Source organism: Aphanomyces invadans (genome assembly GCF_000520115.1).
Source record: "Aphanomyces invadans strain NJM9701 unplaced genomic scaffold supercont1.3, whole genome shotgun sequence".
Lineage (NCBI taxonomy): Eukaryota > Oomycota > Saprolegniomycetes > Saprolegniales > Verrucalvaceae > Aphanomyces > Aphanomyces invadans.
In genome coordinates, this window is record NW_008580148.1 from 2,192,435 (window position 1) to 2,217,493 (window position 25,059).

A 25,059-nucleotide genomic window follows, 5' to 3' on the forward strand; every position below is an offset into this window, starting at 1 on the left:
AACAATATTTGGTAAATATATGGCCTGTTCCGATCGAAACGAATTGGCAAAAATATCTTGTAAGCGCGGACCATTGTGTGCATGGGAGACGTCATGTCTAAGGCTGCGTCATGGCTGCAGACGCTGGTCGTAACCACGAGCGCCCTGGCCGTCGGCCTTCTCGGAATCCTCTACGTGTATCAAGAGAAGCTGCTCTACTTTCCTAGCATGCCTGGTGTCTCCAAGCTGACCACCGAGAACCCAGAAGGTACTATCGTCGCTCTGTTCTTGTGGCAGGCATCCAGGTCAACGCGACTACGTCAGGGTACCGCCGTCCCGACGAGTACGGAATCGACTACGAAGATGTGTTCATACCATGTGCGGATGGTGTAAAGATTCACGCGTGGCTCATGAAACAACCGCAACCCAAAGAAGTGTCGACAATCGTGTTCTTCCACGGCAATGCAGGCAGTACGTTCATCTCGTCCCCCTTCATCCAAAAGTCTTGGGCCTCATGCTCAGTCACCCGTAGATATTGGATACCGTCTCCCGAACGCCGCCAAGATGTTTCGCCACTTGGAATGCAACATTCTCCTGGTCGATTACCGTGGCTTTGGGATGAGCGAAGGAGAGCCTACGGAGCGCGGGCTTCAGCTCGATGCAGAGGTAGACGAAACGACCATTTTTGTCTTATCTATTCTCACCATTCTGCAACTTGCAGGGCGTTCTGGACTACTTGCACTCGCGCGGTGCCTCTACAGTCGATTCATCCAAACTCATCCTCTTTGGCAGATCCCTCGGTGGCGCTGTCGCCGTCTACGCCGCGACGACACGACCCAAACAGGTGTATAGCATGCTTTACCTGCTTGCGCTCATGTTTCCTACGTTGTAGATCGCTGGCCTCATCCTTGAAAACACGTTCTTGTCCATCTCGGCCATGGTAGATCAAGTTATGCCATGGCTGTCGCACGTCAAGTCGGTGGTTCTGCGCCTTGACTGGGGCAACGAAGGTCGGATACCGTTGCTGACGCACCCGATTCTATTTGTTGCGGGCGAGCGGGATGAGCTCGTGCCCCACACGCACATGCAGCGCCTGCACGCGCTCGCGGTCAAGAGCACGCTGCGAGCATGGCTGCCAATTCCTCGAGGCACGCACAACGACAGCTGGATGCGTGGGGGAATGGACTACTTTTACACCCTCAAGAGCTTTATCGGGAACGTTGTGGGCGAACCGTCGTCCGTTGACACCAAGACGGGCCAGGTCAAGACACCCACGGACATGGTCGACGACGAGGATTTCAAGGAAGCACCGTCGCATATCCCCAACATGCTGGATCAGCAGTCGCTGCTCTTTCAACGGCCGGCCAAGAAGATCGACCAGGACGAGCTGTAACATTCCACTAAAAATCCACCGGCAATTGCGTTGGCAACCATTGTTGGCCACATGTAGATGTCCCCTCGAGAAAACCTCGCAACCGATGTACAGTCTCCTCATTCATATTGTCCTCGGTCGTCTGCATCGTAATCATGACGATCCACTCGTTCCGTGACACGTTGGGCGACGCCGTCGCCTTGCCTTGGCATCCACCACAAATGGCAAGCATCTTCGTGCAGGTTCTACTCATGAAACTCGCCTTGACGCGTGCTCTACTGGGGACCTTTGGCTACAGGAGCTGTAAAACTTTCTCGCTACAGCATTGCTTTGGGACCCAACGACAGTGTCATTGCCGACGTAATTCGGTGACTCGAGGAAGGTTCTTCACACCGAAAGATGTAGGAAGGATGAACAAGACAGTTGGGCAAGGGAGTTGCGACGATGGGACGGTGAGATTACCCATTCTGAGGTCGACTTTACCTGACCAGACCACATTGCCTTCACTTGAGGTACCCCCCCCTAACCATCGATGATCTGTTGGAGATGGACAGCCCCCGCACATGCATGGACCGAACATTGATCTGAACATCGCCAAGATGCTACTTTCTTGCGTGCAGTGGAGATGCATGACCAATTCATGTGGCCAGTCTGCAACAAAGCGCAGGACGTTGACGGCATTCTCTACCTCGTCCATGCGGCTGATACGTGCATGTGGTCCTCGATGTGATCGACGATTCGGTCTAAAGTATGCTTCGTTGCAGCTTTAATAACTCGGTCACGCGGTAGGTCGCAACATGGATGAGGTGGCGGGGTTGGAACGTGCCCATGTTCATGAGCGTATGGTGCAGTGACGGCATGGCGCGGAGGCCGTCGCCGTCGTCATTGCTTGGAAAAGAAGGACGTGATGGGTTTCTGCGGCGACTCGCCAATCTTGGGTTTTTTTGGCGTAAGTGTCGGTCTTGGCGCGCGTGATGCATGACACATAGAGCACGAGGACGTCGTAAACGCGTTCGCAAAAGTGCACGTGGCGCACGTCCATTCGGCCAAGGGCAATTCTCGACGGCTGTCGCACATGGCACACATCTTGGCGTCGCCAGCGTTTTCAAACGTGCATGCATCGCAATTCCACTTGTCTGGAGGGGGCATGCATGTCAAGGGACATGCGCCGTCCGCTGGCCGTTTAAACGATACACGAGTCGGGCTTGAGGAGACGTGATGCGACAGCGCAGCATCGTCGGCACAGTCGGAGCGCTCCGTCTTGAGGGGAATGAAAGGATCTGGCGCGACGGACTCCGCTTGGTCTTCTTTCTTGATCGAAGGGCCGTCCATTTGCTTGTAGAAAGACGTGATCTTGCCTACAACAATCGTCACGACGCCATGCAGGATGTCGCAAGAGTCGTTCGACCTGCTACGCGAACATCCACTTTTGCCATGCATGCGTCGGAATCAAATGTCGCTTGACCAACTGCATGCACAGAAATTCCGACAAAAATGTGACTAGATCGCATGGACGAACCTTGCTTGGTCACGGGGTAATACGTCAGGTCATCGTGAGGATATGGGCGCACCAGTGACAAAAAAGGCTTGAAGCGCTTGTCAGCGGCCTCGTCGGCCAGCCACCGGTCGGCTTCGTCGGCATCTCGCAAGATCAACTGTCGACGAATAGGACGGTCGAGTGGATGAAGCAGGTCGTACCGGCATCCGAGTGTGAATCCATTTCATTTTGGGCGGGGACTCCGTCGTAATGATCGAGTACGTGTAAGTGATATTCCCTTCGTCATTGCGCCAAGCGTCGAACAGCCCTGCAATCTACACGGGATTCCACGATCGGCGTCACGCGGGAACGGCAAAGACGAACGCGCATGATGGGACTGCCGGCGAGGTGAATAAAATACGGTTGCTTGTCCGACTTGCCGAGCTTTTGCCATTCGTAAAACCTGATGTTGCATCGGGTCATGGACACGACATGGAATGGCAGGGAGGTGCGTACCCATTAAACAACACGACGCAGCGCTTTTGGTCGACAAGTTGGCGGTACGCCGGCGTTTCCGCCATGGATTCGGACCTGCATGTTATGTATTACTTCTTTGACGTAGTGCGATCGAAATGGAGGCCGCCAACCTGGCATTGAAGCGCATGAAGTGGTTCACCTTCTCGTCGGGCTTCATGTACGACGGGATAAGTCCCCACTGGAAAACGCATCAGCGCTGTCAAAGCGGTAGATGCGCCGTGCGCCTTACCTTCATCGGTCGCACAACGAGGTGCTTGGTAGCCTTGTCCTGATACAGAATTGGCGTTGCCATGCCAGGGGACACATTGTAGTGAGGCGAGTCTACCGCAGTCGGTACGGGCCATGAAGTTCAATCAGCGATGTCCTTAAGCTCTTACACTTATCTTGGTCGACAAAGTCTTCCACCGTCGTGTGGGTTGCCTTGATTACTTCTTCGGGTTGCAGCACACAGCACGCTCTTCCGCACATGACAAACTGCCATGTCGAACGCACTGTGCATCCGGATGTTATCCGTACCATCGTCATGCCATGCACAAATGCCATCATGAGCCACAATGGTGCGGAGATCAACCAGATCCCAGCGTCAGACGTGAATATGGAGACACCCAGAGAGCCTGCCGTCCCTGAGATCGTATGGTACGAGCATATCCAAGGGTCTAAGCCTATTCTGGAGCACTGCATCACTGCGCCATTCGACGCGCACTTCACACGCGGAGTCAAGGTGTCTCCAGACGGCCTTTGCATCCTGACCAACAGCGACGACAACGTGCTACGCCTCTTTGACGTAGAGCCCGATCTTCAGTCGGTACGATACACCTTCTTGCATGCTCTTTGCAGTTGATCTGGATGAAAGAACGTGTGTCGATGTCCAGGAGACGTTGAGGATGCATGAAGGCGGCACGGTGTATGACTTCCAGTGGTATCCATACATGAACTCGGAGGACCCAGCAACGTGTGTGTTTGCCACGACGAGTCATGCGCACCCTGTGCATCTCTGGGATGCGTACACGGGGGACCTGCGCGCGACCTACCGCGCGTACGATCACCTGGACGAACTCACGTCCGCGTATTCGGTGGCATTCAACGGCACGGGGGACAAAATCTTCTGCGGTTTCGATCGCACGATTCGGTTCTTCGATGTATCACAGCCCAGCCGCGACTTCTCCACGCGATCCTTGAGCAAGACCAAAAAGACACGGCATGGCCAGCGGTATTCACCACCTCCATCGTCGTCACCATTCATCTCGGAACTTTACGCCGTTCGGTTTCCCGTTCTTATATTGGTTTTTATGGATTTCAGACGTCGACGAGCAATTCTTTTTTCGTGCAAAAAGTTGCTTTTTTGCGCTATCGTTGTGCGTCCATCTCATGAAACACCAACTTCCCACGTAGCGGCATTATCTCGACCATCCACTTCAACCCCGATCATTCCAAGTACGACTTCGCAATTAATCCTCTCGAAATGATGTTGTGTACATGACGCGGTGGATTTCGCGAGTAGGATGTATGCCGCAGGGTCGTACAGCGGGTCGACTTGCATTTACGCCGAAGACAGCGGCGAACTTTTCATGGGCCTCGAGGCATGGACCTGATCCAGAACGTTGAACGACGTGGATGCTGACGTGTGTGGGGATGTGCTAGGGCCACGATGGACAAGGCATCACACAGGTGCAATTCACTCCAAACGGGCAGTATCTCTTGACTGGCGCCCGCAAGAACCACACGATCAACGTGTGGGATATCCGCAACACGATGCAAGTGCTCCATACGTTCAAACGTGAGGCACCTACGAACCAGGTTAGGCTACGTCAAGTGCGTTGGACCCAGGATTTCATGTCGTGCGTGTAGCGCATTGCGTTTGACATCCACATTGGCAGTCGCTACGTCGTCACTGGCAGCGCGGTACCCATCCCATGTCGAGATGAATAGGGCGCACTCCTGTGAACCAAGTTACATGAACAATTTGTAGGATGCAAGGGTCCTCATGTATGATATGTACACGGGCGAATGCGTCAGCGAGATCGCGACGTTGCCAGGTGTCCACATCACAACCTGACCAACCTAACACGATGCGTAGAGTGCGTGAACGGTGTGTCCTTCTTTCCCTTCCCAGACACCGCGCGCATTGCCCTCTGCACAGGGCAGCGCACGTATACACTGCCTCCTGATATGACGGACGACGATGCCGAGGTCGCCAACGTCGGCGCCCGCCATTGTGTTCAAGTGTACGACTACCATCCTCAACTCCCCGAACAGTAACCTTTTGGGACGCCACGTAAAAATGGATATTGCCAAACTGGCGATTTTCCACGATTTTTTCGATGTAGGCGAATTATCACCTGTACAAATGAATAATTGCTACTTGTATAATCGAATAACCTCGAAGGTCCACCAAAGTGTGTGATTCCCCACGCAACAGCAGACGTCGATGGTGTGCATCCGCAATGCCACGGTAGGGTGGAAGATGGTGGCTGAAGGCGCCTTGACGCTCACGTGTGTATAGGTGCCGGACTTGCTTGCAATGCAGAACGCCAACCTGTGGTGCTTGCCTGAAAACTACCAGATGAAGTACTACTACTACCACATTATGTCGTGGCCGCAATTGCTGTACGTGGCGGAAGACCACCACGGAAAGATTGTAGGATACGTGTTGGCCAAGATGGAAGAAGATGCGACCGTGCCGCATGGCCACATCACGTCCCTTGCTGTGTTGCGCACGCATCGCAAGTGCGGGATCGCGACCAAGCTCATGAAGGCCGCTCAACGTGCGATGGTTGAAAACTTCAAGGCCGAGTATGTATCTCTCCACGTACGTGAAGGCAACGCGGCGGCGTTCCATCTGTACCGCAAAACCCTCGAGTACCAAGTGTACGACATCGAGAAGGGGTACTACGCCGACGGCGAAGACGCATACGACATGCGATTGCCGTTCACGGAAAAGTGCCACACTGCCATGTCGGCCAATGTTGCCAAGTGGAACGCGTATTTGGCTGAACAAGGCAAGTAGACCAGGCAATTACATACGAATGGACGAACCATCTTACGAATGCACGATCGACATTGCATTCGCATTCACGAGTAGTTGCCATGAGTGTGCCAGTTCAGGACTCCCTTGCAGACGAACACAGTCCCAGTCAACGGCAATCCGATCCAGCTAGAACATGGAGACATTGTGAACTATTTCCGCCCCTCTCTGCACATCCCATGGTTTGATTTCGGGCTTCGATTGCCCCGGTTAAGATGGAATAATGCTTAGTGATGCGTATTCACACTTTAGCTGACGAGTGCAAGTCCTGCTTGGCCCTCTGTTACGTGGCGGGATGGCAATTCCGGTTGATGGTAAAACAAAGCCGGTAATCGTTCGGAACCTTACACGAGAGACTTGCTCAAGATCTCGTAAGACTCGGACGTGTCCCCTTGCGCAGACGGCGACGTGTCGTCGATGACGAATCCCATCTTTTCTGTGTAAAACTTCATGGCGGCGATGTTGGACTTGAAAACGGTGAGGAGAATCAACTTCATCTTGTACTTGCGCCCGATGAGTTGCAGCAACTGCATCAGTCGCTTGCCAAGCCCTTGGCGTTGCATACCAGGACCAACCTGGATTTCGTAAACGTACACAACAGCATCTCCTTCGTCTTCCACGAATCGAAAATGGAGAAACGCGTCAATCTGTCCTGGAGTCCGTTCGACGACGATGTACCGCGCTGCATCCTCAAATAACTCGACTCTTTTCTTCTCCATGTCGAATCCCCACGTCGAATTTTCGTATAGTTCCTGCATGTTTTCGCGAAACACGCCCTCAATTTGGCGTCGTTCGGCTTCCGACAACTGTTGTGCATTCAGCGACCTGAGCTTGGCAAACACATCAGCCATGGTCGTCGGGAATAACTCGAACGCCTTGAACTCTGGCATGAAGTCTGCGACATTGTTGGCATGGGCGATGAGTTGTCTCCGCGCCAACGCCTGCTGCTCCTTTTTCGTCAGCCGCTTGGCTTTTGGCGGCATTTTCACATCTGAACCGGACCAACGTCCGGTTAAAAACCGAATATCCGGAAGAGTTGGGTATCCGGATATGGGGTGGTGTCATTTTTACTTCCTTTAAACTATACTATACTAACCCCTTGATGCATCGAAGTCAAGAGCCACTACACGAGTGGTGAAGACAACAACGACTATGGATAGCCTGAACCCCGGCCAGAAAGTTGCGCTCTTCACGGCTGCTGGTGCGTTTGGCGGAGCTGCCGTCGGCTCCGTGGAGTCCGTGTGGCGCATTCCTCGATTGGGTACATATATTCCATTACTTTGGTGCATTTCATTGCTGTGCTGTAGGCCAAGAACTCCCAAGCTTTGCCAAGCAATTGCGTGGCATCGGCGGTCGCTCGGTACCTACTTTCCACATTATGTACCGAATGTTGTGCTCACAGAACGTCGATCAATAGGTGGCCTTTGGGTCTGCAAGCTTTCTCTTTGCAGCAGGCGAACATGTCGCGGTAAGTTGTTAGAGAGGTTCCCCTGCCAATACGCCATGTCATCACGTTGAATTCGTAGCACTCGATTCGCAGCAACGATGACGTGTGGAACCCTTTCATTGGTGGCCTCGTGGCGGGTGTTGTGCCTGCTGTGGTGAAGCAGAACGCCTTGTGGGGCCTGGGTGCCGGCATTGCCGTCGGCACGACCATGGCCTTTGCGCATTACTTTGAAAGTGGCGATTCCAACAAGACCCCCCTTGAAAAGTGGGCGAGCCGCTACGATTACCTCAAAAAGGATTAAACATTAATCATGGTGTCACGTTAAATTCGCATCCTCTTTCTCTACCCCACCGACATGGTGCCACAATTCGACCCTGCCACGACGACAGCATTAGTCTTCGTCTTCCACGCTCCTGGCATGGAATCATTACCGTAAAATCCCTCAAAGCATGTGCACACCCCAGTGGCATAGTTGCACACCCCGCGATTGGAACACTCGGCAAAGCACACATTCCCTGCTGTTCCTGTTCCAAACCCGCCAGGGGCGACAACGCCCGAGCAGTCCAGCTCGTTCGTCCCAGTTGTGACGGGATCGTCTCCATATGGACAATGCTCTGTGGTCCATGACATTGGCATGAGGTGAAGGATGGATGGTCATCCGTCAACGTACGCAATGAACAGTCGGAGCCGAACCAGCTACTCGCCTGAACCTGGCCGGACGCGAGGCCCACGGGCCACGACGAGTCGCACACACACCCAAAGACACGGTCTTGATCCCATGTCGTTGTGCTCTGAAGACACAAACGTCAATTGAGTCAATAGTTCATTGAGTTGCACCAGGAGACCGCCATAAGTTGTCGGGGCTGAGAGGGGCATGGCGGCGGAAATACCGGCAAGAGCTCGCATGCTTACGCACGTGCCATGGCCGGAACAGTCTTTGGGACACGAGGCTACACCAGAGTTGGGAAACGATACAATATGAGTGTTGGAAATTACTGCGCTCGCAGGCCCCGCCAGCAAATCCAGGAAAACACTTGCACTCGCCAGTGGATGCGTCACAAATCCCCATGTCGGAACATTCGGCGACAGCATGGCCTGTTGTGGGCTGAGTTGGGATCGAGTTCCAGGACGCGGCAGCAGGACACACACCTAATTGTGGGAAGTGTTGAATTCACCGGGTGGAATACGATAAATAGAAGGCAATTGCGTACGTCTGGAGCAATCGGCGGCCTTGTTGTTTGAGATGTCTGTGGGACTACCCCACCCATTGGTACATGTGCACACTTTCGTCTTGGTGTTGCACTTGCCATGGCCGCTGCAATCGTTCAAGGCATTGCACAAGTCGCCACCTGCTGGATTATAACTCGACCCCCCACTCGACAGAATGATCAAAACCATGAGCCTCGTCCATGCCGTCCTGCTTCGCGGTGACTCGGACGTGCGCATGATGGTCGTACGTGGGAACGAAATCGGCCGTTACAATTCCAAGTACGGTTTCACAAAGTCTACTTTTTCGGAATTTAGCAATTTGACGAAATATACAAAAATAGTATTCTTCGAGATAGGAAATTTACGTTTAGCGAGTACGGCTGATGCCGCCGTATCCATTCGGTTGTGGCTTGGGAGCGTTCGGGTCCTTGGCATAGACAGGCTCAACGTTGGGTTCATACCGTCCTCGCCACCCTGTCTCGCTCGGCATAATGAAGTCCGCAGGGTTTTCCACGCCTTCGATCTGCATCCGTCGCGCACGTTCGTCCGCCTCCTGCGCTGCGCGCGCCGCTCGTTTGAGCTTTATCTCTTCGAAGTATGCAATTTGCTTCTTTTCGATATCTGCTTGCCGCCTCTTTTCCTTCTTTGCCTTCTTCGCCGCTTTCTTCAGTTTCTTTTTCTCGTCTTTGGTCATCTTGACTTTGAACACGTCCACTCCTTGATGGATGTCAAACTTATTCGCTAGCTCCTTGCCTTCGTATGCATGTCCTGGCTTCCCGCGCAATTCCTCATCGTCGGCAACTTCGTTTTCCTCTTTGTCCCGCAGTTCCTTGGGCAACTTGTATTTGTGGACGTGGTCGACACGAAGCATTCGTTCCAATAACGTGGACCCGTTGAAATTGTCGACTGCAAGAACCGTCGACAGGTGATTTTCGTACTTGATGAAGCTGAACCCCATGCTCTTGCCTGTGTCCTTGTCACGAACGAGGTTGATGTCCTCGATCTCTCCCACTTGACTGAACACACACAGGATGTCGCCTTCCGTGAGTTCGTATGAGAGGCCTCCGACGTACACCCATGCCGAGTCCCGATAGATGTGGTGCCACGACCCCTCAATGCCCACGCCTTGCTCGAGCTCTTGCTCATTGAGCCGTTGGATTTCCTTGATCACGTTCATGCCACCGCAATGCTTGGGAGCAAATTTCACACTATATAGTGCCTACATTGGTTGTGGTTTATATTTTGCTTTTCAGATACCACATAATGTATGTATTTTTGTTCAGGGGCACAATTGAGTACTACACTAATAGAAGGAATCGTGACACTAATTTCAGTTCGACCTGCGCACTTAGCACACACAACATAGTCGAACCTCTCCGCTTGAGCAACAAAGATGGCGTTGTGGGACGATTCTCCAGCCGCTCTGGGCCTGACGGTGGAGCGGGCGCTGCGGGACGCTTCGACATCGTCCGCCGCACTATTACCTGAAGGATGGATCTTGCGTCTGATTGATAAAGGTCATTCCTTGGATCGTCTTGCATCGTTTCTTGATGCAGTGCTGCACGCTGGGATGCGCGTGGCAACGAGCAACACGTTTGCGAGCTTACCACCTGTGGACGCGTACCTTGGTGATCTGCATGCACAGCAGAGCCGTGTGGGAAGCACCAAGGGCGGTGTGTGCGGCTATATGTTCAAGAACAACGACATTGCGTGGAATTGCCGTACGTGCCAAATGGACGACACGTGTGTGCTGTGCCAACCCTGCTTTCAAAATTCCGACCATGCGGGACACGAAGTTTTCTTTCACCGGACGTCTCCCGGTGGCATGTGCGATTGCGGCGACGTCGAGGCGTGGAAGCCCGAAGGGTTTTGCAAAGATCACACGGGGGCGCCGTCGGAACCGTCGGCATTGACAGAACCACTTCTCCCACCCGCGATGGAACGTGTGTTCCAGTGCATTTTCCGCGACTTTGTTGGGTTCATCACGTGCGTTGCGCAACACTCGGCCAGCTCGTTTGACGATTTCAAAGTGGCCGAGAACGGCGACGCGATTAAGCGCAAGCACTTTGCAAGAGCGACATCCACCGGCGCAGCCGGGTCACCACCCCTTGTACCAGCGACGACAAACCCCGCCATCTTTCACACACGGATCTCGAACGACGACGTGCACACGGACGACGAGTTGGTGCGGTGTCTGTCACAAATGGGCTTCAATGAGGGATTTGCCGAGGAGTTCACTCGGTCCGTGGACAGGCGCGGATGTGGTACGCTTAAGGCCGACGTAACGCTGGCCGAAGCATTAAATTGGATGCGGCAGATGAAAGAAGCCGGCAACTGGTTTGCCTCCGTCGTGGACAACTATCACATTGCAAACGAAGTGGCTTGGGGCAAACTTTACGAGTATCTGGCGCCGCTCCTGGCGGCATCCCCTGCCGTCCAAGCGATCTTGTTTGAGCAGTTATTTGCTCTGTATGCAACTCAAGATGGCCCCAATGCGTACCAAATCCCGACGAAGAAAGCACCATTGACGGTCCTCTTGCAGGCGACGCCGTTCGTCAAGAAGGAACTCGTGAACGGCATGAAGCAATTGTACTTGGCCATCATGGGGTCCAAGCAGCTTAAGATGCAGTTTGCTCCCATCTACGTCACCGTGTTTCCGAAGCTTATGATGCAGTACTTTGGTGGAATGGGCACCGAGCGGGAAAATGTGTTTGGGCTTGGCGTTCAGATCTTTACGACGCCATCGATCGTGCATCAGCTTGAAGACGACATGGGGCTGTGGGAAGTGGTGCTCACGACTCTGCAGGACGCGATGAGTCTAGCAAAGGTGCCCGTGGACCCACTGCCCGGCGACTCGTTCACATACAGCGTTCAGCACATGGCAATCAAGTACCGTCGGTATTTTCCGCTGCTCCAAGACATCAACCACTTGCTCATGCTGCCAACGATGGCGATTAAGTTTGCCACGACGTGTGCGAGTTTGTTCTTTTCCGTGCTTAACGATGCGTCCCACATGAATCTCCAAACCCGCGTGCCGGAAGGCCGGGCTCACGTCGAGAGAGAAGACAATGCGGCGTGGATCGCAGCCTTCACGCTTGTCATGCACTTGGATAGTCTGGTGTTACCCAATCTGTACAAATCGCTGCAGTCGCAAACGACCAGCGTCGACGGCGTGCTGTGGACCCTTTGTGACGCATTTTTGGCGTCGCTTCAGGACTTTGCATCGTCCGCGCGCCTTGTGTACCATGAGGGCGAGCCGAGCTTGACTGACCAGTACTCGATGGATGCTCCATTCATCAAGTACTCGGTGGCGTCCCAGCCCGTATCGTTCCACTACCCTCTGCACCAGGCTTGGGGGCGCTTCCTTCTGGAGATGATTCAGCGCAACTGCTTTCGGGAGCTACAAAGTCGATTGAGCGACGGGCGACTTGTCGACGCGGTCCTGGAGTTTCCGCTGCGGTCGCTCGTCTGGTCGTCCCAGATTGCATCCAACATGTGGGTGCGAAACGGGAAGGACATGATGGTCCGCCAAGTGACGAGCTACTACAGCCTCAGCTCGAACCTGTCGTTCAGAGACTTGGATCTTGTGACGGTGCAGACCTGTCTTGTCCTCATGGGGCCCGCGCGATTCTTGACCATTTTCTTGGACCGGTACGACATCTTGCCGTACTTGACGTCCACGACGGCCCAGTCGACGTGGCTGCACAACGTGTCGATGGAGAAACGAGCCATGTATGTGGCCGAGTGTCTGTTAAAATTGATTTGGATCGCAAACGAACTGCCGCCCGTCCCGACGCTGCCGATCGCGGGCTACCTCCGCCGCGACGTCCTCCACATGATCTTGGTCAAACCCCGCGTGTTCTCGTACCTCCGCGACCAAACAAACCCCATCTATTGCAACCCTGCGCTCGTCCTGACCTCGGACGACACGAAAAACCGGGAACTGATGACGCTCCTCAAGGAAATCGCCGATATCCAGCCGACCACTGCGTCCAACCAAGACATGGCGCCGTCCAAATTTACTCTGAAGCCTCAGTTGTACCATGAGTACGACCCCGCCTTCTTTCACGAGTCCCCCGTCCACCACGTCGAGGCACAGGTTGCCCGCCAGGACGTTGTGTTTAAAACGTGGACCGAGAAGAGCGACCCGATTCCCATGGTCCATCAATTGCAGCCTGGCCACCCAGACCTCCTTGCCTGCCGCGACGTGCTGATGGAGGACGGTGTGTTTCGCCTGCTACGCCTGTGCTTAAACGACCCGCTCCTTCAAACAGACGACAACGTGTATTCACGTATTCTGCACATCTTGACACTGCAGCTGTACATGGTGCACCAAGACGACAAATGGACGGACGTCGTGCGCGGCCAACTGGGACGGTCCCCCGACGAAGGCGATCACGGCGACGGTTCAAAGCGCCAAAAGATTAACCACTCGGCATTGGGGTATGTAACCAGGTGGAACACATCCGCGTCATGATGTTCGTTGTATTTCAACCGTTGATTAGGCCAGGGTCGATTCACAGCTGCAGCATCCTGGCCCGCCTCGCCGCGCGAGCAAATCAATTCAAGACTCAGGAAACGATCCAGAAACCTCTTTGGTCGGCCACGTTGTTCGTCTTGAAGGGGTACTTGAAGGCGATGGACGGAAACGAGGACGATTTGGTGGCCTCGTACGTCGCAACGCACGTATTCCCGACACAAGTCGACGGCGCGGCGACTAGTGGTGCGCCTGCCATGGACGCCAAAGCTCGTTTAGCTCTGCAAAAGAAGCGTCAGCAAGAAGCGTTGGCGAAAATGATGGCTCAGCAGTCCAACTTTGCAGCGCAGATCGAGAGCGACGACGAGGATGATTTGAACAGCGACGACCGATCGACGGACTCGACGTCCTCTGTGATTCCACCTCCAGAATGTAACATTTGTGCCCACTCAAAGAGGGCCGACGACCCCGTCGTGTACGTCGGACTGCTTCAAGAATCCACCCTTCGCAACCGGTACATACCTCGCACCAAATGGTCGAAGTCTTTGTTGTCACGGCTGGATTTTAGCTCGACAGGGCTTGACCGTTCCCATGGCCAGGCGCTGCATGCCCAGTTGTGCCGCCATGCCGTGCATTTGTCGTGCCTACAGGAATACACGTCGACGATGCGCCGCGAAACGTTTCTTGGCGCGCATAGTCAAATTGCGTTTGATTCGCAAGCGGGAGAGTTCCTCTGTCCGCTTTGCAAGGCGCTTTGCAACACGTGCGTGCCGTTTGTCGCGAGCCCTCCAACGTTTGCGTCGAGCATGGAGCAATACTTCCAGCACGCGCTCGACGCGGATGCTGTCACGACCTGGTTAACGACCGCGCTTCCCGGCCATATTCGACGCTATTTTTCGGTAAGTTGGTCATCATGTGGGTAGGCAGGTGGAACCACCGAGGGGGAGCACAGCCTGTCGATGCCACTGAACAAATCTCTTGTGTGGATGGTGTTGATGGATGCATGTTCGCAGGAGGACGGCGCGGTCCCGGCTGCTGGCAGCACCGTCATGCCATCCGCAATCGAAACATTTCTCGTATCAGCGAGCGCCCTGCGAGATTCGTTTCAAAGCGCGCAAAAAGGCTTCCGCCCCGTGGAAGTGTTACTCGACACCGTATCGAGCGTATTCCACTTGAGCCAACTCCAGGGTCTCTCGGCTGGATTTTGCCTCATGGACCTCCATAACCGGTCGAGCCTTCCGTCGTTGCCCACTCGCCTTGCGTCGATGTTCTCTTCAGATTCTGAAGCACTCGTTGATCCATTCGGACCCCAGGACGATGCTAAACTCCATGCCATTTTCATGATGCTCATGCAGATCAAGGACGTCATTCCTGCCGACTCGTCGCTCGTCCAGATTGATCGATTCGGTCTGGATCCTCTCTTCCGCCTCGACGCTGTCCCGGTCTCCCGTGACGCGTACTTCTTGAACAAGCCCTTGTTGGAACACGATCTGTTTACGCTCCTCCTCCTCGTGTGCAGCGGCATGCGGGACAAGGCCGACATGCTGTGGGCAATCCGCGTCTTTTGCTCGCTACACTTGACCCAAGTCCTGCTGCAATCGACCAAGTCCTTGGGGATATCTCAAGACATCACAAACAATGACGCTGGCGTGGCTGTCCCCGAAGCGTCGCCGTACGCCGCTCTGCGTGACCAGTTGGTGGCCCTAACCGCGTCGACACCCCACCCGATCGCCATCAGCCCCACGGCGCCGTCTGGCGCGCTGCTCCATTACCTCGTCGAAGCCAACCTGAGTGAATTCCTGCGGAAAGCGACGCTTTTGGCCCGGGCAATCTTTCAAGGTTGGAACGACCCCGACGCCGCACAATACTTGAATTTCGCGTCCTCCTTGCGCCTGTCCACCGACGTTGGCCAGCTCTGCACCCAACTGGGCGCGATGTCGTCGTCGACTTTCCTCGACCCGACCAAGTTCCAAGCGTGGAGTGTCCCGATTGCCCATTACATATCCCAAATGCGCTTGGACCATGTACCCCCACTCAGCTTCTTGGTCAAGGAAGACGCGGTTTGGGCTGCGCACGTGCCGGTTGTTCGACTCGCGCCGCTCTACACGGACCAGTACACCGCAACAGCGTCGTCGGTGTGTGCGGCAACGGGGCTTGTCCAAGAGTCCCCGGCCATTTGCTTGTTGTGTGGCACTGCCGTGTGCGGCGGGACGGACTGTTGCAAATTGCCAGAGTATGGCAACCGTGGAGGCTGTTCCCGCCACGCTTCGGCGTGCGTCGCGGGGAATGGCGCGTACTTCTTGACAAGGCAATGCCAGATGCTCCTTGTGAGCTCGGGCGGCCGCTCGTCGTTCTTTGCGTCGCCATATGTGGATGAGTTTGGTGAAGAGGACCACATGGTGCGCCGCGGCCGGCCGCTCTTCTTGCGGCCCAAGCGATACATGGCGTTGATGCAGTTGGTGTGGTCCCATGGCATTGCCACCGAAGTGTCGAAGAACCGCCGCACGTCTGAACAATTCATTCGGCCGTACTTTTACTAGCTTAAACATGACGAGCGCCAAGCTCGAAACGAAAAGAGGAGTTTGGATGTCGGGACTTGACAAATATCCAACGACAGGAGGGAATTACTTGAGAGCTGATGTCTGCTTTCGCAGCATCCGACCGCAATCTTGAATAGTTGGCTCTGCTTTGGGGACAAAGAGGTCGGTTGGGATCGTGGCAGTGGGAGCGGCAACTTTGGCATGGCCGGGCCGAGGAACTGGCGGCGGCGGCTCTGGTGGCGGCGCGCTCCCAAGGAAGAAAGGGGTTGTTTCGTCTGTCGACGGCGGCTGCTTGACTATGTCGTCGCGACTGGTTTCGAGATCTTGGTCGTCGTTGTTTCCAACTTCCGGGCCTCGTATATCAAAGCCCAACCGCATCGAGTCGTACGCGTCCATGATCTGCAGGACCCACGCCAGCAGCGACGCCCCGACCACGGATACCCTTCGGATGAGTTCAGGTGTAAATTGCGGCTCTTGCAGGATCACTCGGACGCGGGTCGCTTGTTTCTTAGTGATATTAGTCGCCCGAACTCGGAGTACGTTCGCGCAGAACGAGGATGAGTTGAGCATGTCCTGGCACCCAAGCCACGAGAGGTCGGGCACATGCAGCAGCACACCGACACAAACGAGGACGAGATGGAGTTCCTTGGGCGGCATCCGAACGACTTTGAGGGCAGCCAAGTCGTCCTTGGAGATGCCAAGGCGCTCGAGGGACTTGGGTCGATTTGACATCGCGCGGTCGCTGTTCTCGCCTTCCTGCGCTCCCTGGAAGTGGTTGATGCGGCCTTGCTTTGACCTCTGGACCGTGCCGTTCACCATGTTCGTCGGCGCGCCAGCGTACGTCATCTCTTGAACAGTTAAGTGCGGGACCACCCCGGCGCCGTTTTGGTTACTGGAGACATCCTGGAGAGCGAGCTTGGCCGCTTCCGACGGCTACCGAGTGTGTGAGTCAATCGTTGGAACATTAGTCGTGGAACCTGGAGGGAATCGAGCGCAAACTGCTCCAACGCGAGCTTGGCGCTTTCAACAATTAGCTTGTACGTCTGCGCGCCGATGAGACCACCCGTCAGACTTCTGTCCAGCCTGTTCACGACAACGACGGCGTTGCAGACTTGCCATCGCCGGAGTACTTGAAGCAACTTGTCGCCGGCGCCGATAGTCTGACCGTCGTCACTACCTTCTGTGGTGCTCACCGCGTCATGGGTCGATGGTTCTTGATCCTTCGTCGAGGTTTCAAGGATGCGAAAGGCATAGGTAAACGTGGTGGACTGCCGCATGCGCGGATGACCCGTTATGACTTGGATCACAGCGGGAATGTCCGCACTTGAAAACGCAGGTAGGACGTATCCTTGGAATGTGTTCAGGTGGAGCTTTAATTGGGGGCCGCATGTCACGCGTGGTCGCGGGTCGGTGCGTGCCGCACACACGAGTTGCGCCATCAAGTGTATGTGAATGTATGGGCTATTGACAGTTACACGTTGTTGCAGTTACACTTCCAAACGCCGTTCGACAGACGGAACGAGAAGGCGCACCGACGCAGGAGCGATGGCTCAAGAGCTGACGGAGAACGAAATCGCCGAGTTTCGAGAGATCTTCAACCTCGTCGATCGGGTACGACGTGCAATGACTGATGGCTGGCGCTAACGACGTTTGACTTGGCCAGGACCGAGGCGGGTCGATCACCAAGGCTGAGCTCGGCGAACTCATGGACACGCTCGGTATCAACACATCACCAGAAGAAATCGATCTCATGATCAATGAGATTGACCAAGACAGCAACGGCGAAATCGACTTTGACGGTGAGTTTGTGGCAGGTACATTCCTTTCATGGTGTTTCCGTGGGGTTTAGAGTTTGTCGCGGTGATGAGCCGCAAGGTGAACGCCACATACAGCGCCGACCAAGTCAAAGCTTCCTTTCGAGTAAAACGACAAGCACCACTTTGCAGTCCTCCTTGCACCCATGACTCACGCGTGCTTGATAGTTGTTTGAAAATCCAACAACGCCAGGGTTCATTAAGGTGGACCGCTTACATCGCGCGCTCACTTTGTACGGCACAGACAAGCTCACGTCCGATCAAGCGAGCGAGCTCATCAGTCAGGTGTGTGTGCCTTCACCCAAATGCATCGATGTCCATGGAGCTCACGTGCTGCTCCATGCAGCTCGAACCGGACTCAAATGGACTTATCAACTACGAGGAGTATGTCAATATGATGATGTCCAAATAGTATTAATATCCACTACTGGTATTTCGATTAAAAAATTGCCTGAGTTCGCGAGTGTATTTTTTTGTTGATGGCATGCAATTTAAATTCTTGCAGTGGCCGTTTCAATTTCCAATATAGATCCGTAACCGCCAAGAACACACAATTAAAGCACACGATTTTATTGAAAAATTGAAATCGACATAGAAATTCTAAGTGGAGTATGCATATTTTTATTTTTCGGCGCTCGCCAAGTTCACCGCGTTGCTTGTCACTTCGGCATCGCAGGAATTGACCCCAAGATGATGAACTGGTTCCTCATCGTGGTGGTGGTGATCATGGCGGTGGTCTTTCTCGCCGCCAACTTCTATATCTTGGTGTACTTTCAGCATCCTGATGACAAGAACACGGCGTACTTGCCCAAGTTCCTTGTGGTACAGTGTCCGTGCCACGCCTGTCGATCGTGGCTCAAGACACGAATCTCTTCACCTAGGTGATTGGCTTTCTCCTCGCTGAAGCATGCGTGCTCCTCCTGCCGTTGGACGTGGTACATACGGCAATTACATCTCGAGGCCATGGAGCTGACGAGGGCCATTGCGCAACATGTAGGCAAACAACTCGACTGCAATCGGGTGTAGCGCCGGGTGGAACCCTGCATGCGGCAACTTAGACATGGAAACTCTTTGGCTGATCGTGTTCATGTCGATCGCCGTTTTCCTTGTCGTGCTGCTGCCGTACTCGATCTACTACTACGAATCGGACGACGGGTTCGACGACTCGACCAAGCGAACGCACCGCTGGCTCGATGCACTCAAGCTCGAGATTGCGACAGTCATCGTGGTCGGCATTGTCATCGCCATCACGTACATCACGTCGTCGACGTCCGACATCCCGTACAACGTTATCGTTTACAATTCGACGGTCACAAACGACACGATCCAGTTCACCGACGCCGTTGGCGGCTTGCACGACTTCCTTGGTAACGTTCATTCCCCCACAGCGTCAAGTTTTTCCACCATCATGGGCATCTGCATGTCTTCTTGCCCTGCGTCTTCGTTGCAAGGCAGGTCTGGACAAACTAGTTCTTGACGCGCAAGTGGCGTAGACGGCGACATCATCAGCCCCAACGAACGCGTGTACGCCATGTCGCATGGCTTGAACCCTCTCGAAACGAGCATGCGGCTCGCGGTGTCGGTGCCAATCTACATCACGGCGCTCGTGAGCTTTGTCGGGTGGTTTGCATTCTCGATCTTTGTCGGGGTTGGGCTTGTGGCGCTCCCGTTGGACTTGATCTTGTACACGTCCTCTGTTGCTTCGTCTCCAGTGGACCTCACGATGCTGTTGCACAGGGCGTTCTTCTTCCGGCCCAAGTTCATTCCAGCGGATGTGTATGCCCAGCAAAAGATGTTGATACAAATTCGGTCCCTCGAGTTGATGGAAGTCGGGAAAGAAATCAAAAACTCCATGCTGGTGCGTCTCGCTCGTGGAATGAAGTAATACAAGTCTCAACAACGCCGCAGACCCACCCCGACGCAAAATTGTCGGCTCGCGAGCGCCGAAAGAACAACAAGCTCGACGCGATCACGATGAACAAGTTCAAACAGGTGGCCCTCGATGTTGGAGCTGCCGTCCGACGTGCCTGACACCGACCATCGTTCCAGGCCGTGTACTTGCTCGAAAAGGACGTTGCCGAACTCAAGCTGTGTCACGAAGACTACAAAAACTACAACCCGTTGGTTCCGTTGGGGAAGCTCGTCCTGGGCTTCATCGCGTCGATCGTGAGCTTTCTGTGGCTGCTTCAGATCATCCTCGGGATGGTCCCGCCACTCCCGATCCTGCCCTTTCTCAACGACTACTTTATCTGGTTTGACCAGTGGTTCCCTCTCTTCGGCACCATGTCAGTCGGGATCTTCTCCATGTACCTCTTGATGGCGTGCATCAAGGGGTGCTTTAAGTTTGGCATGCGCTGCTTCTGCTGTGCGGTATGTTTCCGCAATGACACGTATTATCGTGGTCGGCTCACGACTGGTTCTCGTATGCAGCTGCACCCGATGGAGTACAACGGGACGTACATGAATTCATTTCTGTTCAACTTGGCGTAAGTGACGATCGACGTCGTGGCGAGCCCGTTCGTTGGGGCCTGTGCATATCGTTGCTTGCTACACGTGACCCCGTGTTTAGATTGATTTTGTTGTGCTGCATCCCCGTCGTCCAGTTTAGCAACCAAGCGTTCAGCGACTACGTTCGACTCACGACAATTCAGAGTACGCGCGAGTGTGACGACTGGTTTCGACGCCCGTGTTTGTAGCCATGATGGGCATCCAGCTGCGGTACATGAAGGGGTTTTCCGTCTTTTGGGTGCACAACGTGTTTCTCTATGCGATCCTGGCCATCGTGCTCTTGACGACGCTGTATTTGGTACGCGACTGTCCCCCGTCGATGTGCTCTATTGAAGCATCGTCAGGCGGTGCGCCCCCGCGACACGTCCTCCAAGACGGATGCGATCCGCAAGAAGATTGAAAAACAAGTCGCGCTGGCAACGGCTTAACACTTTCCTTACACGTGTTTATATGCATTTCGGTCGTGATGGCTGGGCAAGTGAAACCAAGGCTCCAGTGACGTCTGCAAGTAGGTGAGGGCGGCGCCAGTCTCGTCCCTTTCGATTCAAAACATACATCGCTCGCCAGGTCATGGCCTCATCCACGACGTCATGTGATTCGAGTCGGTGGGATTTGTTGTAGAAACATCGCTAAAGGCAGTCGCTTTGCAGGGCTAAACAGGGTGCTGCGAAAATGGATGCTTCGATCGCCGTGATGTGCGCAGGAGTTGCCGCTAACGAATTTTCTTGTGGCGATCTGCTCAGTGTTTGGTTTCGCCGGAGGGGAGGGTCGTGGGGAGCTGGGGTGTTGGCGGGTCGGACAAGCGGCGGCATGGCGAGATGCAACGGCAGGTGCGGAAGTGGCTGGACCAGAGATGTCGGGTCGGTGATGAGCCGCCTTCACTTGGTTGACCGCGTGTCGAGTGCCTGACGTTTTAACGCTCTGGCCCTCCGTCGACTGACGAGGCGGAACAGACGCGAATGGATCCGATGGTTGCACCGGAGGGATGCGTCAGGCATGGCCATGACAGGATACACGCACAATGCGTGTCTCCGAGGTGTGGTGGCAGCTTCCCCAGCCGTCATGCCAGCCCTTTCGTGCCGTTTTGAGGTTGATTGTAATGAGGCTGGCGGCTCGGTGCACACACTTGCCAATGCACCAGTCTGGATCGCTCCAAGTGGGCAAGTTGGTAAACGAAACACCCGAAATGAGTGGCGCCAACTGCCCCATGATTCGTCGAACGGTCGTGTATCAACAGCGCTACCGCAGAACTTTGTCTCGGTGTGAATGTCATGACTTCAGTGGGGGAAACTTCGGAGATTCGTGTGGTTGCTGTGCTTGTTAAGCTGGTATGAGCGTTGGATAAGCTGCGTGGGCGGAAGGTACAAATGGCCGGCCGTGTCTGGTGCGAGGGGCACCTTTGGCAGTGGGGACGTCATTCTAGGGCGCCTGGTAAGTGTGAAAGCCAGAGAGCCGATGAGAAGGTTGTCGACAACAAGATCTAAATGAGGACAAAGAGCGCAAGGAGAGATTCCGACTTGGTTGGCCACGTCACGCTACACTTATTACCCCAGCTCAACCCATCGAAGGAAATCATTGCCACACTCGAGGGAGGTTCCACGGGGGGGGATTGTGATTGTTCCGCTGCCAGACAGCTCGGCGAAGCGACATGGGTGGATGAAGGCTCACCAGACGTGCATGTTCGACTCAAACCGTCCAATGCGCGCCGTCGTTGTCCGGGTCATTACACCGCCGGCGAAGGCTTGAACATGTCGTGGGATGTCGACGGGTGGACGAATGCAAAATATCGTGCCGTTTCAAGATTTGCCCTGACCGTTTCATTTGTAACCGATCGTGCCAGCGCACGGTCTCCATGCGACATGCACTCTGCATTGACAAGACATTCTGGAAGGACGACACGGAATTGGAGCCTTGCACAGGGTCATGAGCGCTCTACGCCATAGCGCTGCAAGTACCCCCCTCCTCGCGCCTTCAATACCCACGACAGAGCTAGTACACATCCATCAATGCCTGGATTACAGAGTGCGGCCCTCCATCTATGTCGCAGTGGTCGAAGATTCGTTCGAATGGGAGTAAAATCAATTTTTTGTCCAATCCGAAATCGTTTGACAGCGAATTCTGTCCAATGATATTCATTTTCGATTGAGATGCTGCGCTGGTCGGCCGATCGTCTCCGCCGAAGTGTCCTGTATGTACCAGGTACGACCCTCTTAGATCGACCTCCTCGAGCTAAAGACACGGGGCGCAGGCATCAATGAGCGTGCGTTGGACAAACTGCACGGCCTCCATTGCGACGCCGCGATTCTTGACTTGGAAGACGCCGTCTCCCCGTTCAAGAAGAACGAAGCTCGCGAATTGGCATGCGAGGCGGCGCGCAAAGGATTTGGGGCGCACAAAGAAATTGCCATTCGCATCAACTCGCTGTCGACTACGTGGGGCCGTGACGATCTTGCCCACGTCGTGTCCTCTGGTAACAACAAACTACGTCTACATCCTCGCATCGTGCACAGCTCACAACACATTCGATAGGAGCGCATGCGGTCGTGATCCCTAAGGTCGACTCTCCCAACACGCTGCTCGAAGTTGCGTCCATCATGGACTCGTTAAATGCCCCGCGGGACATGTCGATCTGGGCCATGATCGAAACCCCAATCGGAATCCTCAACCTCTCGACCATCCTCGCCACGCCCCACCCCCGGCTGTCGTGCCTCGTCGCCGGCACGTCCGACTTAAGCAAGGTATGTGAGGTCAACCAGCCTTCTGCATTGTCTTTACATGCACTGTCAAAAGCCGCTGCCTTTTTCACCCTACGGACTGTTGCAGGAACTCCGATGCGTGACGACGCCATGTCGGCATGCCCTCGTGCCGAGCCTTGCGTGGATCGTTCTGGCTGCGCGGGCGCACGGCCTCACGTCGCTCGATGGGGTGCACCTGGACTTGGCGAACGACGCAGACTTCGCCCAGCAATTGAATCAAGGGAAAGAGCTCGGTTTCGACGGCAAGACGCTAATCCATCCCAAGGTGCTCATTGACTGCCTTCACGATTTTAGCGTGAACTTGAACGACGCTGCATTCACAATTCATGCGGGGGGGGCATTTAGACCATCGCGGCAACGAATGCAGTGTTTTCTCCGTCGCAGAACGAGCTGGACGATGCGCAAGCGATAATTGCTGCGTACGACGAAGCTGTGGCCAACGGAAGCGGTGTGGCGCTGTACCAAGGCAAACTCATCGGTACTCGGCCCTCTCGCCGTCATTTGGTGCCTTTCAGGTGGACGTCGTGCTCATGTCGTGGCCGGGATGTTTGATAGAAAATTTGCACGTCGACCACGCCCGCAGCGTGCTGGCAAAGGCCGCGCGAATCGTCGACGCGATGCCATTGTGATGCCAAGCCTCTCTTCCGTGGGTAAACCAGCCATGCCAAGCTTATGATGGCGTCGCGGGCGACGACTGAGATGCCAGTTGTGTGTGTGGAGTAAAACAGGTGAAGTATCATTACATATCGTACAGCAGATTATGCACTGTCGAAAGGCCGAGCTCGCCATCGACAGCAATGTCGCGCAAGTGGGATGGAGCGATGTCATCGTCGTTGTGCAGCTGCTGTTGCTTGCTACCCCGCCACGACACGGACGTCGACCGCAGTGGGTTCATCGCCAACGTCTTGACCTGCCACGAGGATGGAGATGCAATGGGCGGAAGGGATACCATGTGATGTTGCCAGGGAGACGAGCGAACGGGGTAGTCTTGGTGAGGCGACGAGGACAGTCCTGTCAGTGACGACGCCACCTCTCCATCCTTGGACGACTCGTGCACGGGTGTGGTCGGTGGTGGCACATCGAGCGCCGCCTCTGCCGCGCTGCGCTTCCGCCGGTTGCACGGCGGAGATGGAGTTGACTGTACCACGTCGTCGTCATCGAGGGAGTCATGAGTGAACGGCAGCAGCGAGTGCAAGCGCAAGCTCGACGTGTGCATTTCGTCAGCGGTGCTGGTGGCGTGGCTGTCGTCAGCGGACCGCAGTGTTGGCGGCATGGCGTGGAGCGACGGGGAGGAAAACTCTAGCGGTGGTGCATTCAACATTGTCATGAGCTCCTGGTCCAGGGTCGCCGGCGATGACGTCGGTGTCGGTAGCTCCATCTGACTGTAGATCGATTCGAGGTACTCTACGATGAGCCACTTCTTTTCCCTCATCGCGACTTCAAGCGGCGTCAAGTCGTTGGCATCAACGAGGTCCACGCGAACGTTCAAGTCGACCAGTCGCTGGAGAAAATCGAGGTGGCCGCCGAACGCTGCCTGATGCGCAATGCTCACACCTCGCAAGCTACACTTGTTGAGGTCGGCCCCCAGGGCATGGAGGACCTCTAGCACCTTGATGTGTCCATTTCGAGCTGCCTGGTGGGCCGCCGTGTGTCCATTCGAGTCTGTCTCGTTGATGTCGGCACCATTCATGATCAAGGACGCGACGAGATCGTGGCGTCCTTTCCGCGCCGCGCGCTGCAGCAGTTGCAATTCCTCAATGGACGAAGTGTCTGCGGTTGTAGCCGACGACAGCCCTCGGCGGTGGCGACGGCCGGCATGGCCACTCGGCAGCATGCTCCACACTCGGTCGCAAGCAGCTCTGTAAGATCTTGGACTCGACGACTCCTTGTACTCCATCGAAGTTTCTCCACATTCGAC

General features: G+C 54.8%; 14 protein-coding genes across 18 annotated transcripts; 8 read left to right on the forward strand and 6 right to left on the reverse strand.

Annotated features, from left to right (window-relative positions):
- Positions 1-54: 54 nt before the first annotated feature.
- On the forward strand, positions 55-1,473 carry H310_02309. 2 transcript variants are annotated; one of them, XM_008865771.1, is made up of 6 exons: positions 55-247; positions 304-450; positions 512-645; positions 701-728; positions 772-823; positions 872-1,473. In XM_008865771.1, the coding sequence occupies exons 2-6, from the start codon at positions 356-358 to the stop codon at positions 1,370-1,372; spliced, it is 810 nt and encodes a 269-aa protein (XP_008863993.1). In that variant the 5' UTR covers positions 55-247; positions 304-355; the 3' UTR covers positions 1,373-1,473. The 2 variants fall into 2 exon arrangements, with proteins under 2 accessions (XP_008863993.1, XP_008863992.1); XM_008865770.1 differs by having other exon boundaries at positions 701-823.
- Positions 1,474-2,088: 615 nt separating this feature from the next.
- H310_02310 (hypothetical protein) lies at positions 2,089-3,409 on the reverse strand (the record flags this gene model as incomplete). Its single annotated transcript, XM_008865772.1, has 5 exons — positions 2,089-2,709; positions 2,760-3,006; positions 3,050-3,163; positions 3,213-3,291; positions 3,345-3,409. The coding sequence occupies 5 exons, from the start codon at positions 3,407-3,409 to the stop codon at positions 2,234-2,236; spliced, it is 981 nt and encodes a 326-aa protein (XP_008863994.1). The 3' UTR covers positions 2,089-2,233.
- Positions 3,410-3,413: 4 nt separating this feature from the next.
- H310_02311 (hypothetical protein) lies at positions 3,414-3,855 on the reverse strand. The gene is made up of 3 exons (XM_008865773.1): positions 3,743-3,855; positions 3,595-3,686; positions 3,414-3,543 (listed from the first exon to the last, which is right to left on the reverse strand). The coding sequence occupies exons 1-3, from the start codon at positions 3,831-3,833 to the stop codon at positions 3,427-3,429; spliced, it is 300 nt and encodes a 99-aa protein (XP_008863995.1). The 5' UTR covers positions 3,834-3,855; the 3' UTR covers positions 3,414-3,426.
- A 29-nt stretch (positions 3,856-3,884) lies between these two features.
- On the forward strand, positions 3,885-5,701 carry H310_02312. Of its 2 annotated transcripts, XM_008865774.1 has the most exons (8): positions 3,885-4,170; positions 4,238-4,575; positions 4,758-4,799; positions 4,867-4,945; positions 5,007-5,162; positions 5,214-5,267; positions 5,335-5,401; positions 5,443-5,701. In XM_008865774.1, the coding sequence occupies exons 1-8, from the start codon at positions 3,889-3,891 to the stop codon at positions 5,622-5,624; spliced, it is 1,200 nt and encodes a 399-aa protein (XP_008863996.1). In that variant the 5' UTR covers positions 3,885-3,888; the 3' UTR covers positions 5,625-5,701. The 2 variants fall into 2 exon arrangements, with proteins under 2 accessions (XP_008863996.1, XP_008863997.1); XM_008865775.1 differs by having other exon boundaries at positions 5,214-5,401.
- Positions 5,702-5,744: 43 nt separating this feature from the next.
- Positions 5,745-6,610, forward strand: H310_02313 (hypothetical protein). The gene is made up of 2 exons (XM_008865776.1): positions 5,745-5,817; positions 5,869-6,610. The coding sequence occupies exons 1-2, from the start codon at positions 5,794-5,796 to the stop codon at positions 6,370-6,372; spliced, it is 528 nt and encodes a 175-aa protein (XP_008863998.1). The 5' UTR covers positions 5,745-5,793; the 3' UTR covers positions 6,373-6,610.
- A 13-nt stretch (positions 6,611-6,623) lies between these two features.
- Positions 6,624-7,373, reverse strand: H310_02314 (hypothetical protein; the record flags this gene model as incomplete). Its single annotated transcript, XM_008865777.1, has 1 exon — positions 6,624-7,373. The coding sequence occupies one exon, from the start codon at positions 7,371-7,373 to the stop codon at positions 6,735-6,737; it is 639 nt and encodes a 212-aa protein (XP_008863999.1). The 3' UTR covers positions 6,624-6,734.
- A 115-nt stretch (positions 7,374-7,488) lies between these two features.
- H310_02315 (hypothetical protein) lies at positions 7,489-8,169 on the forward strand. Its single transcript, XM_008865778.1, has 4 exons — positions 7,489-7,651; positions 7,698-7,750; positions 7,808-7,858; positions 7,917-8,169. The coding sequence occupies exons 1-4, from the start codon at positions 7,543-7,545 to the stop codon at positions 8,136-8,138; spliced, it is 435 nt and encodes a 144-aa protein (XP_008864000.1). The 5' UTR covers positions 7,489-7,542; the 3' UTR covers positions 8,139-8,169.
- Positions 8,157-10,223, reverse strand: H310_02316 (hypothetical protein; the record flags this gene model as incomplete). Its single annotated transcript, XM_008865779.1, has 5 exons — positions 8,157-8,211; positions 8,269-8,451; positions 8,508-8,628; positions 8,675-8,744; positions 9,508-10,223. The coding sequence occupies 5 exons, from the start codon at positions 10,221-10,223 to the stop codon at positions 8,180-8,182; spliced, it is 1,122 nt and encodes a 373-aa protein (XP_008864001.1). The 3' UTR covers positions 8,157-8,179.
- Positions 10,224-10,420: 197 nt separating this feature from the next.
- Positions 10,421-17,516, forward strand: H310_02317. 2 transcript variants are annotated; one of them, XM_008865780.1, is made up of 4 exons: positions 10,421-13,501; positions 13,552-14,037; positions 14,092-14,422; positions 14,537-17,516. In XM_008865780.1, exons 1-4 carry the CDS (start codon positions 10,440-10,442, stop codon positions 16,061-16,063), a joined length of 5,406 nt encoding a protein of 1,801 aa, XP_008864002.1. In that variant the 5' UTR covers positions 10,421-10,439; the 3' UTR covers positions 16,064-17,516. The 2 variants fall into 2 exon arrangements, with proteins under 2 accessions (XP_008864002.1, XP_008864003.1); XM_008865781.1 differs by having other exon boundaries at positions 10,421-13,489.
- On the reverse strand, positions 16,148-17,502 carry H310_02318 (hypothetical protein; the record flags this gene model as incomplete). The annotated part of the gene is made up of 2 exons (XM_008865782.1): positions 16,148-16,996; positions 17,041-17,502. 2 exons carry the CDS (start codon positions 17,500-17,502, stop codon positions 16,148-16,150), a joined length of 1,311 nt encoding a protein of 436 aa, XP_008864004.1.
- A 39-nt stretch (positions 17,517-17,555) lies between the features above and the next one.
- On the forward strand, positions 17,556-18,339 carry H310_02319 (hypothetical protein). Its single transcript, XM_008865783.1, has 5 exons — positions 17,556-17,674; positions 17,727-17,862; positions 17,913-17,983; positions 18,046-18,162; positions 18,224-18,339. The coding sequence occupies exons 1-5, from the start codon at positions 17,609-17,611 to the stop codon at positions 18,287-18,289; spliced, it is 456 nt and encodes a 151-aa protein (XP_008864005.1). The 5' UTR covers positions 17,556-17,608; the 3' UTR covers positions 18,290-18,339.
- A 175-nt stretch (positions 18,340-18,514) lies between these two features.
- Positions 18,515-20,840, forward strand: H310_02320 (hypothetical protein). The gene is made up of 11 exons (XM_008865784.1): positions 18,515-18,699; positions 18,759-18,812; positions 18,875-19,244; positions 19,371-19,560; positions 19,615-19,735; positions 19,786-19,869; positions 19,927-20,247; positions 20,308-20,363; positions 20,447-20,529; positions 20,574-20,683; positions 20,730-20,840. Exons 1-11 carry the CDS (start codon positions 18,568-18,570, stop codon positions 20,811-20,813), a joined length of 1,605 nt encoding a protein of 534 aa, XP_008864006.1. The 5' UTR covers positions 18,515-18,567; the 3' UTR covers positions 20,814-20,840.
- A 1,692-nt stretch (positions 20,841-22,532) lies between these two features.
- Positions 22,533-25,030, forward strand: H310_02321 (the record flags this gene model as incomplete). Of its 2 annotated transcripts, XM_008865785.1 has the most annotated exons (6): positions 22,533-22,584; positions 22,634-22,855; positions 22,915-23,123; positions 23,209-23,406; positions 23,487-23,619; positions 23,697-25,030. In XM_008865785.1, 6 exons carry the CDS (start codon positions 22,533-22,535, stop codon positions 23,768-23,770), a joined length of 888 nt encoding a protein of 295 aa, XP_008864007.1. In that variant the 3' UTR covers positions 23,771-25,030. The 2 variants fall into 2 exon arrangements, with proteins under 2 accessions (XP_008864007.1, XP_008864008.1); XM_008865786.1 differs by having other exon boundaries at positions 23,209-23,619.
- On the reverse strand, positions 23,881-24,975 carry H310_02322 (hypothetical protein; the record flags this gene model as incomplete). Its single annotated transcript, XM_008865787.1, has 1 exon — positions 23,881-24,975. The coding sequence occupies one exon, from the start codon at positions 24,973-24,975 to the stop codon at positions 23,881-23,883; it is 1,095 nt and encodes a 364-aa protein (XP_008864009.1).
- Positions 25,031-25,059: the final 29 nt, after the last annotated feature.

What these genes read in the sequence shown, in the direction of transcription:
- H310_02309 (XM_008865770.1), top strand. Translation starts at nt 82, where the DNA reads ATGGGAGACGTCATGTCTAAGGCTGCGTCATGGCTGCAGACGCTGGTC. An exon ending in GACCACCGAGAACCCAGAAG is followed by an intron (nt 248 to 303) that starts GTACTATCGTCG and finishes CGACTACGTCAG; the next exon opens with GGTACCGCCGTCCCGACGAG. An exon ending in CGACGACACGACCCAAACAG is followed by an intron (nt 824 to 871) that starts GTGTATAGCATG and finishes CCTACGTTGTAG; the next exon opens with ATCGCTGGCCTCATCCTTGA.
- H310_02311 (XM_008865773.1), bottom strand. Translation starts at nt 3,833, where the DNA reads ATGTGCGGAAGAGCGTGCTGTGTGCTGCAACCCGAAGAAGTAATCAAG. An exon ending in CTTTGTCGACCAAGATAAGT is followed by an intron (nt 3,687 to 3,742) that starts GTAAGAGCTTAA and finishes CGACTGCGGTAG; the next exon opens with ACTCGCCTCACTACAATGTG. An exon ending in TCGTTGTGCGACCGATGAAG is followed by an intron (nt 3,544 to 3,594) that starts GTAAGGCGCACG and finishes TGCGTTTTCCAG; the next exon opens with TGGGGACTTATCCCGTCGTA.
- H310_02312 (XM_008865774.1), top strand. Translation starts at nt 3,889, where the DNA reads ATGCCATGCACAAATGCCATCATGAGCCACAATGGTGCGGAGATCAAC. An exon ending in AAGACACGGCATGGCCAGCG is followed by an intron (nt 4,576 to 4,757) that starts GTATTCACCACC and finishes CTTCCCACGTAG; the next exon opens with CGGCATTATCTCGACCATCC. An exon ending in GTGAGGCACCTACGAACCAG is followed by an intron (nt 5,163 to 5,213) that starts GTTAGGCTACGT and finishes TCGTGCGTGTAG; the next exon opens with CGCATTGCGTTTGACATCCA.
- H310_02313 (XM_008865776.1), top strand. Translation starts at nt 5,794, where the DNA reads ATGGTGTGCATCCGCAATGCCACG. An exon ending in TGTGCATCCGCAATGCCACG is followed by an intron (nt 5,818 to 5,868) that starts GTAGGGTGGAAG and finishes ACGTGTGTATAG; the next exon opens with GTGCCGGACTTGCTTGCAAT.
- H310_02315 (XM_008865778.1), top strand. Translation starts at nt 7,543, where the DNA reads ATGGATAGCCTGAACCCCGGCCAGAAAGTTGCGCTCTTCACGGCTGCT. An exon ending in GTGGCGCATTCCTCGATTGG is followed by an intron (nt 7,652 to 7,697) that starts GTACATATATTC and finishes GCTGTGCTGTAG; the next exon opens with GCCAAGAACTCCCAAGCTTT. An exon ending in GTGGCATCGGCGGTCGCTCG is followed by an intron (nt 7,751 to 7,807) that starts GTACCTACTTTC and finishes GTCGATCAATAG; the next exon opens with GTGGCCTTTGGGTCTGCAAG.
- H310_02317 (XM_008865780.1), top strand. Translation starts at nt 10,440, where the DNA reads ATGGCGTTGTGGGACGATTCTCCAGCCGCTCTGGGCCTGACGGTGGAG. An exon ending in GCATTGGGGTATGTAACCAG is followed by an intron (nt 13,502 to 13,551) that starts GTGGAACACATC and finishes ACCGTTGATTAG; the next exon opens with GCCAGGGTCGATTCACAGCT. An exon ending in GAATCCACCCTTCGCAACCG is followed by an intron (nt 14,038 to 14,091) that starts GTACATACCTCG and finishes GCTGGATTTTAG; the next exon opens with CTCGACAGGGCTTGACCGTT.
- H310_02319 (XM_008865783.1), top strand. Translation starts at nt 17,609, where the DNA reads ATGGCTCAAGAGCTGACGGAGAACGAAATCGCCGAGTTTCGAGAGATC. An exon ending in AAGTCAAAGCTTCCTTTCGA is followed by an intron (nt 17,984 to 18,045) that starts GTAAAACGACAA and finishes CGTGCTTGATAG; the next exon opens with TTGTTTGAAAATCCAACAAC. An exon ending in CGAGCGAGCTCATCAGTCAG is followed by an intron (nt 18,163 to 18,223) that starts GTGTGTGTGCCT and finishes TGCTCCATGCAG; the next exon opens with CTCGAACCGGACTCAAATGG.
- H310_02320 (XM_008865784.1), top strand. Translation starts at nt 18,568, where the DNA reads ATGATGAACTGGTTCCTCATCGTGGTGGTGGTGATCATGGCGGTGGTC. An exon ending in TCCTCCTGCCGTTGGACGTG is followed by an intron (nt 18,813 to 18,874) that starts GTACATACGGCA and finishes CGCAACATGTAG; the next exon opens with GCAAACAACTCGACTGCAAT. An exon ending in TCTTGACGACGCTGTATTTG is followed by an intron (nt 20,684 to 20,729) that starts GTACGCGACTGT and finishes AAGCATCGTCAG; the next exon opens with GCGGTGCGCCCCCGCGACAC.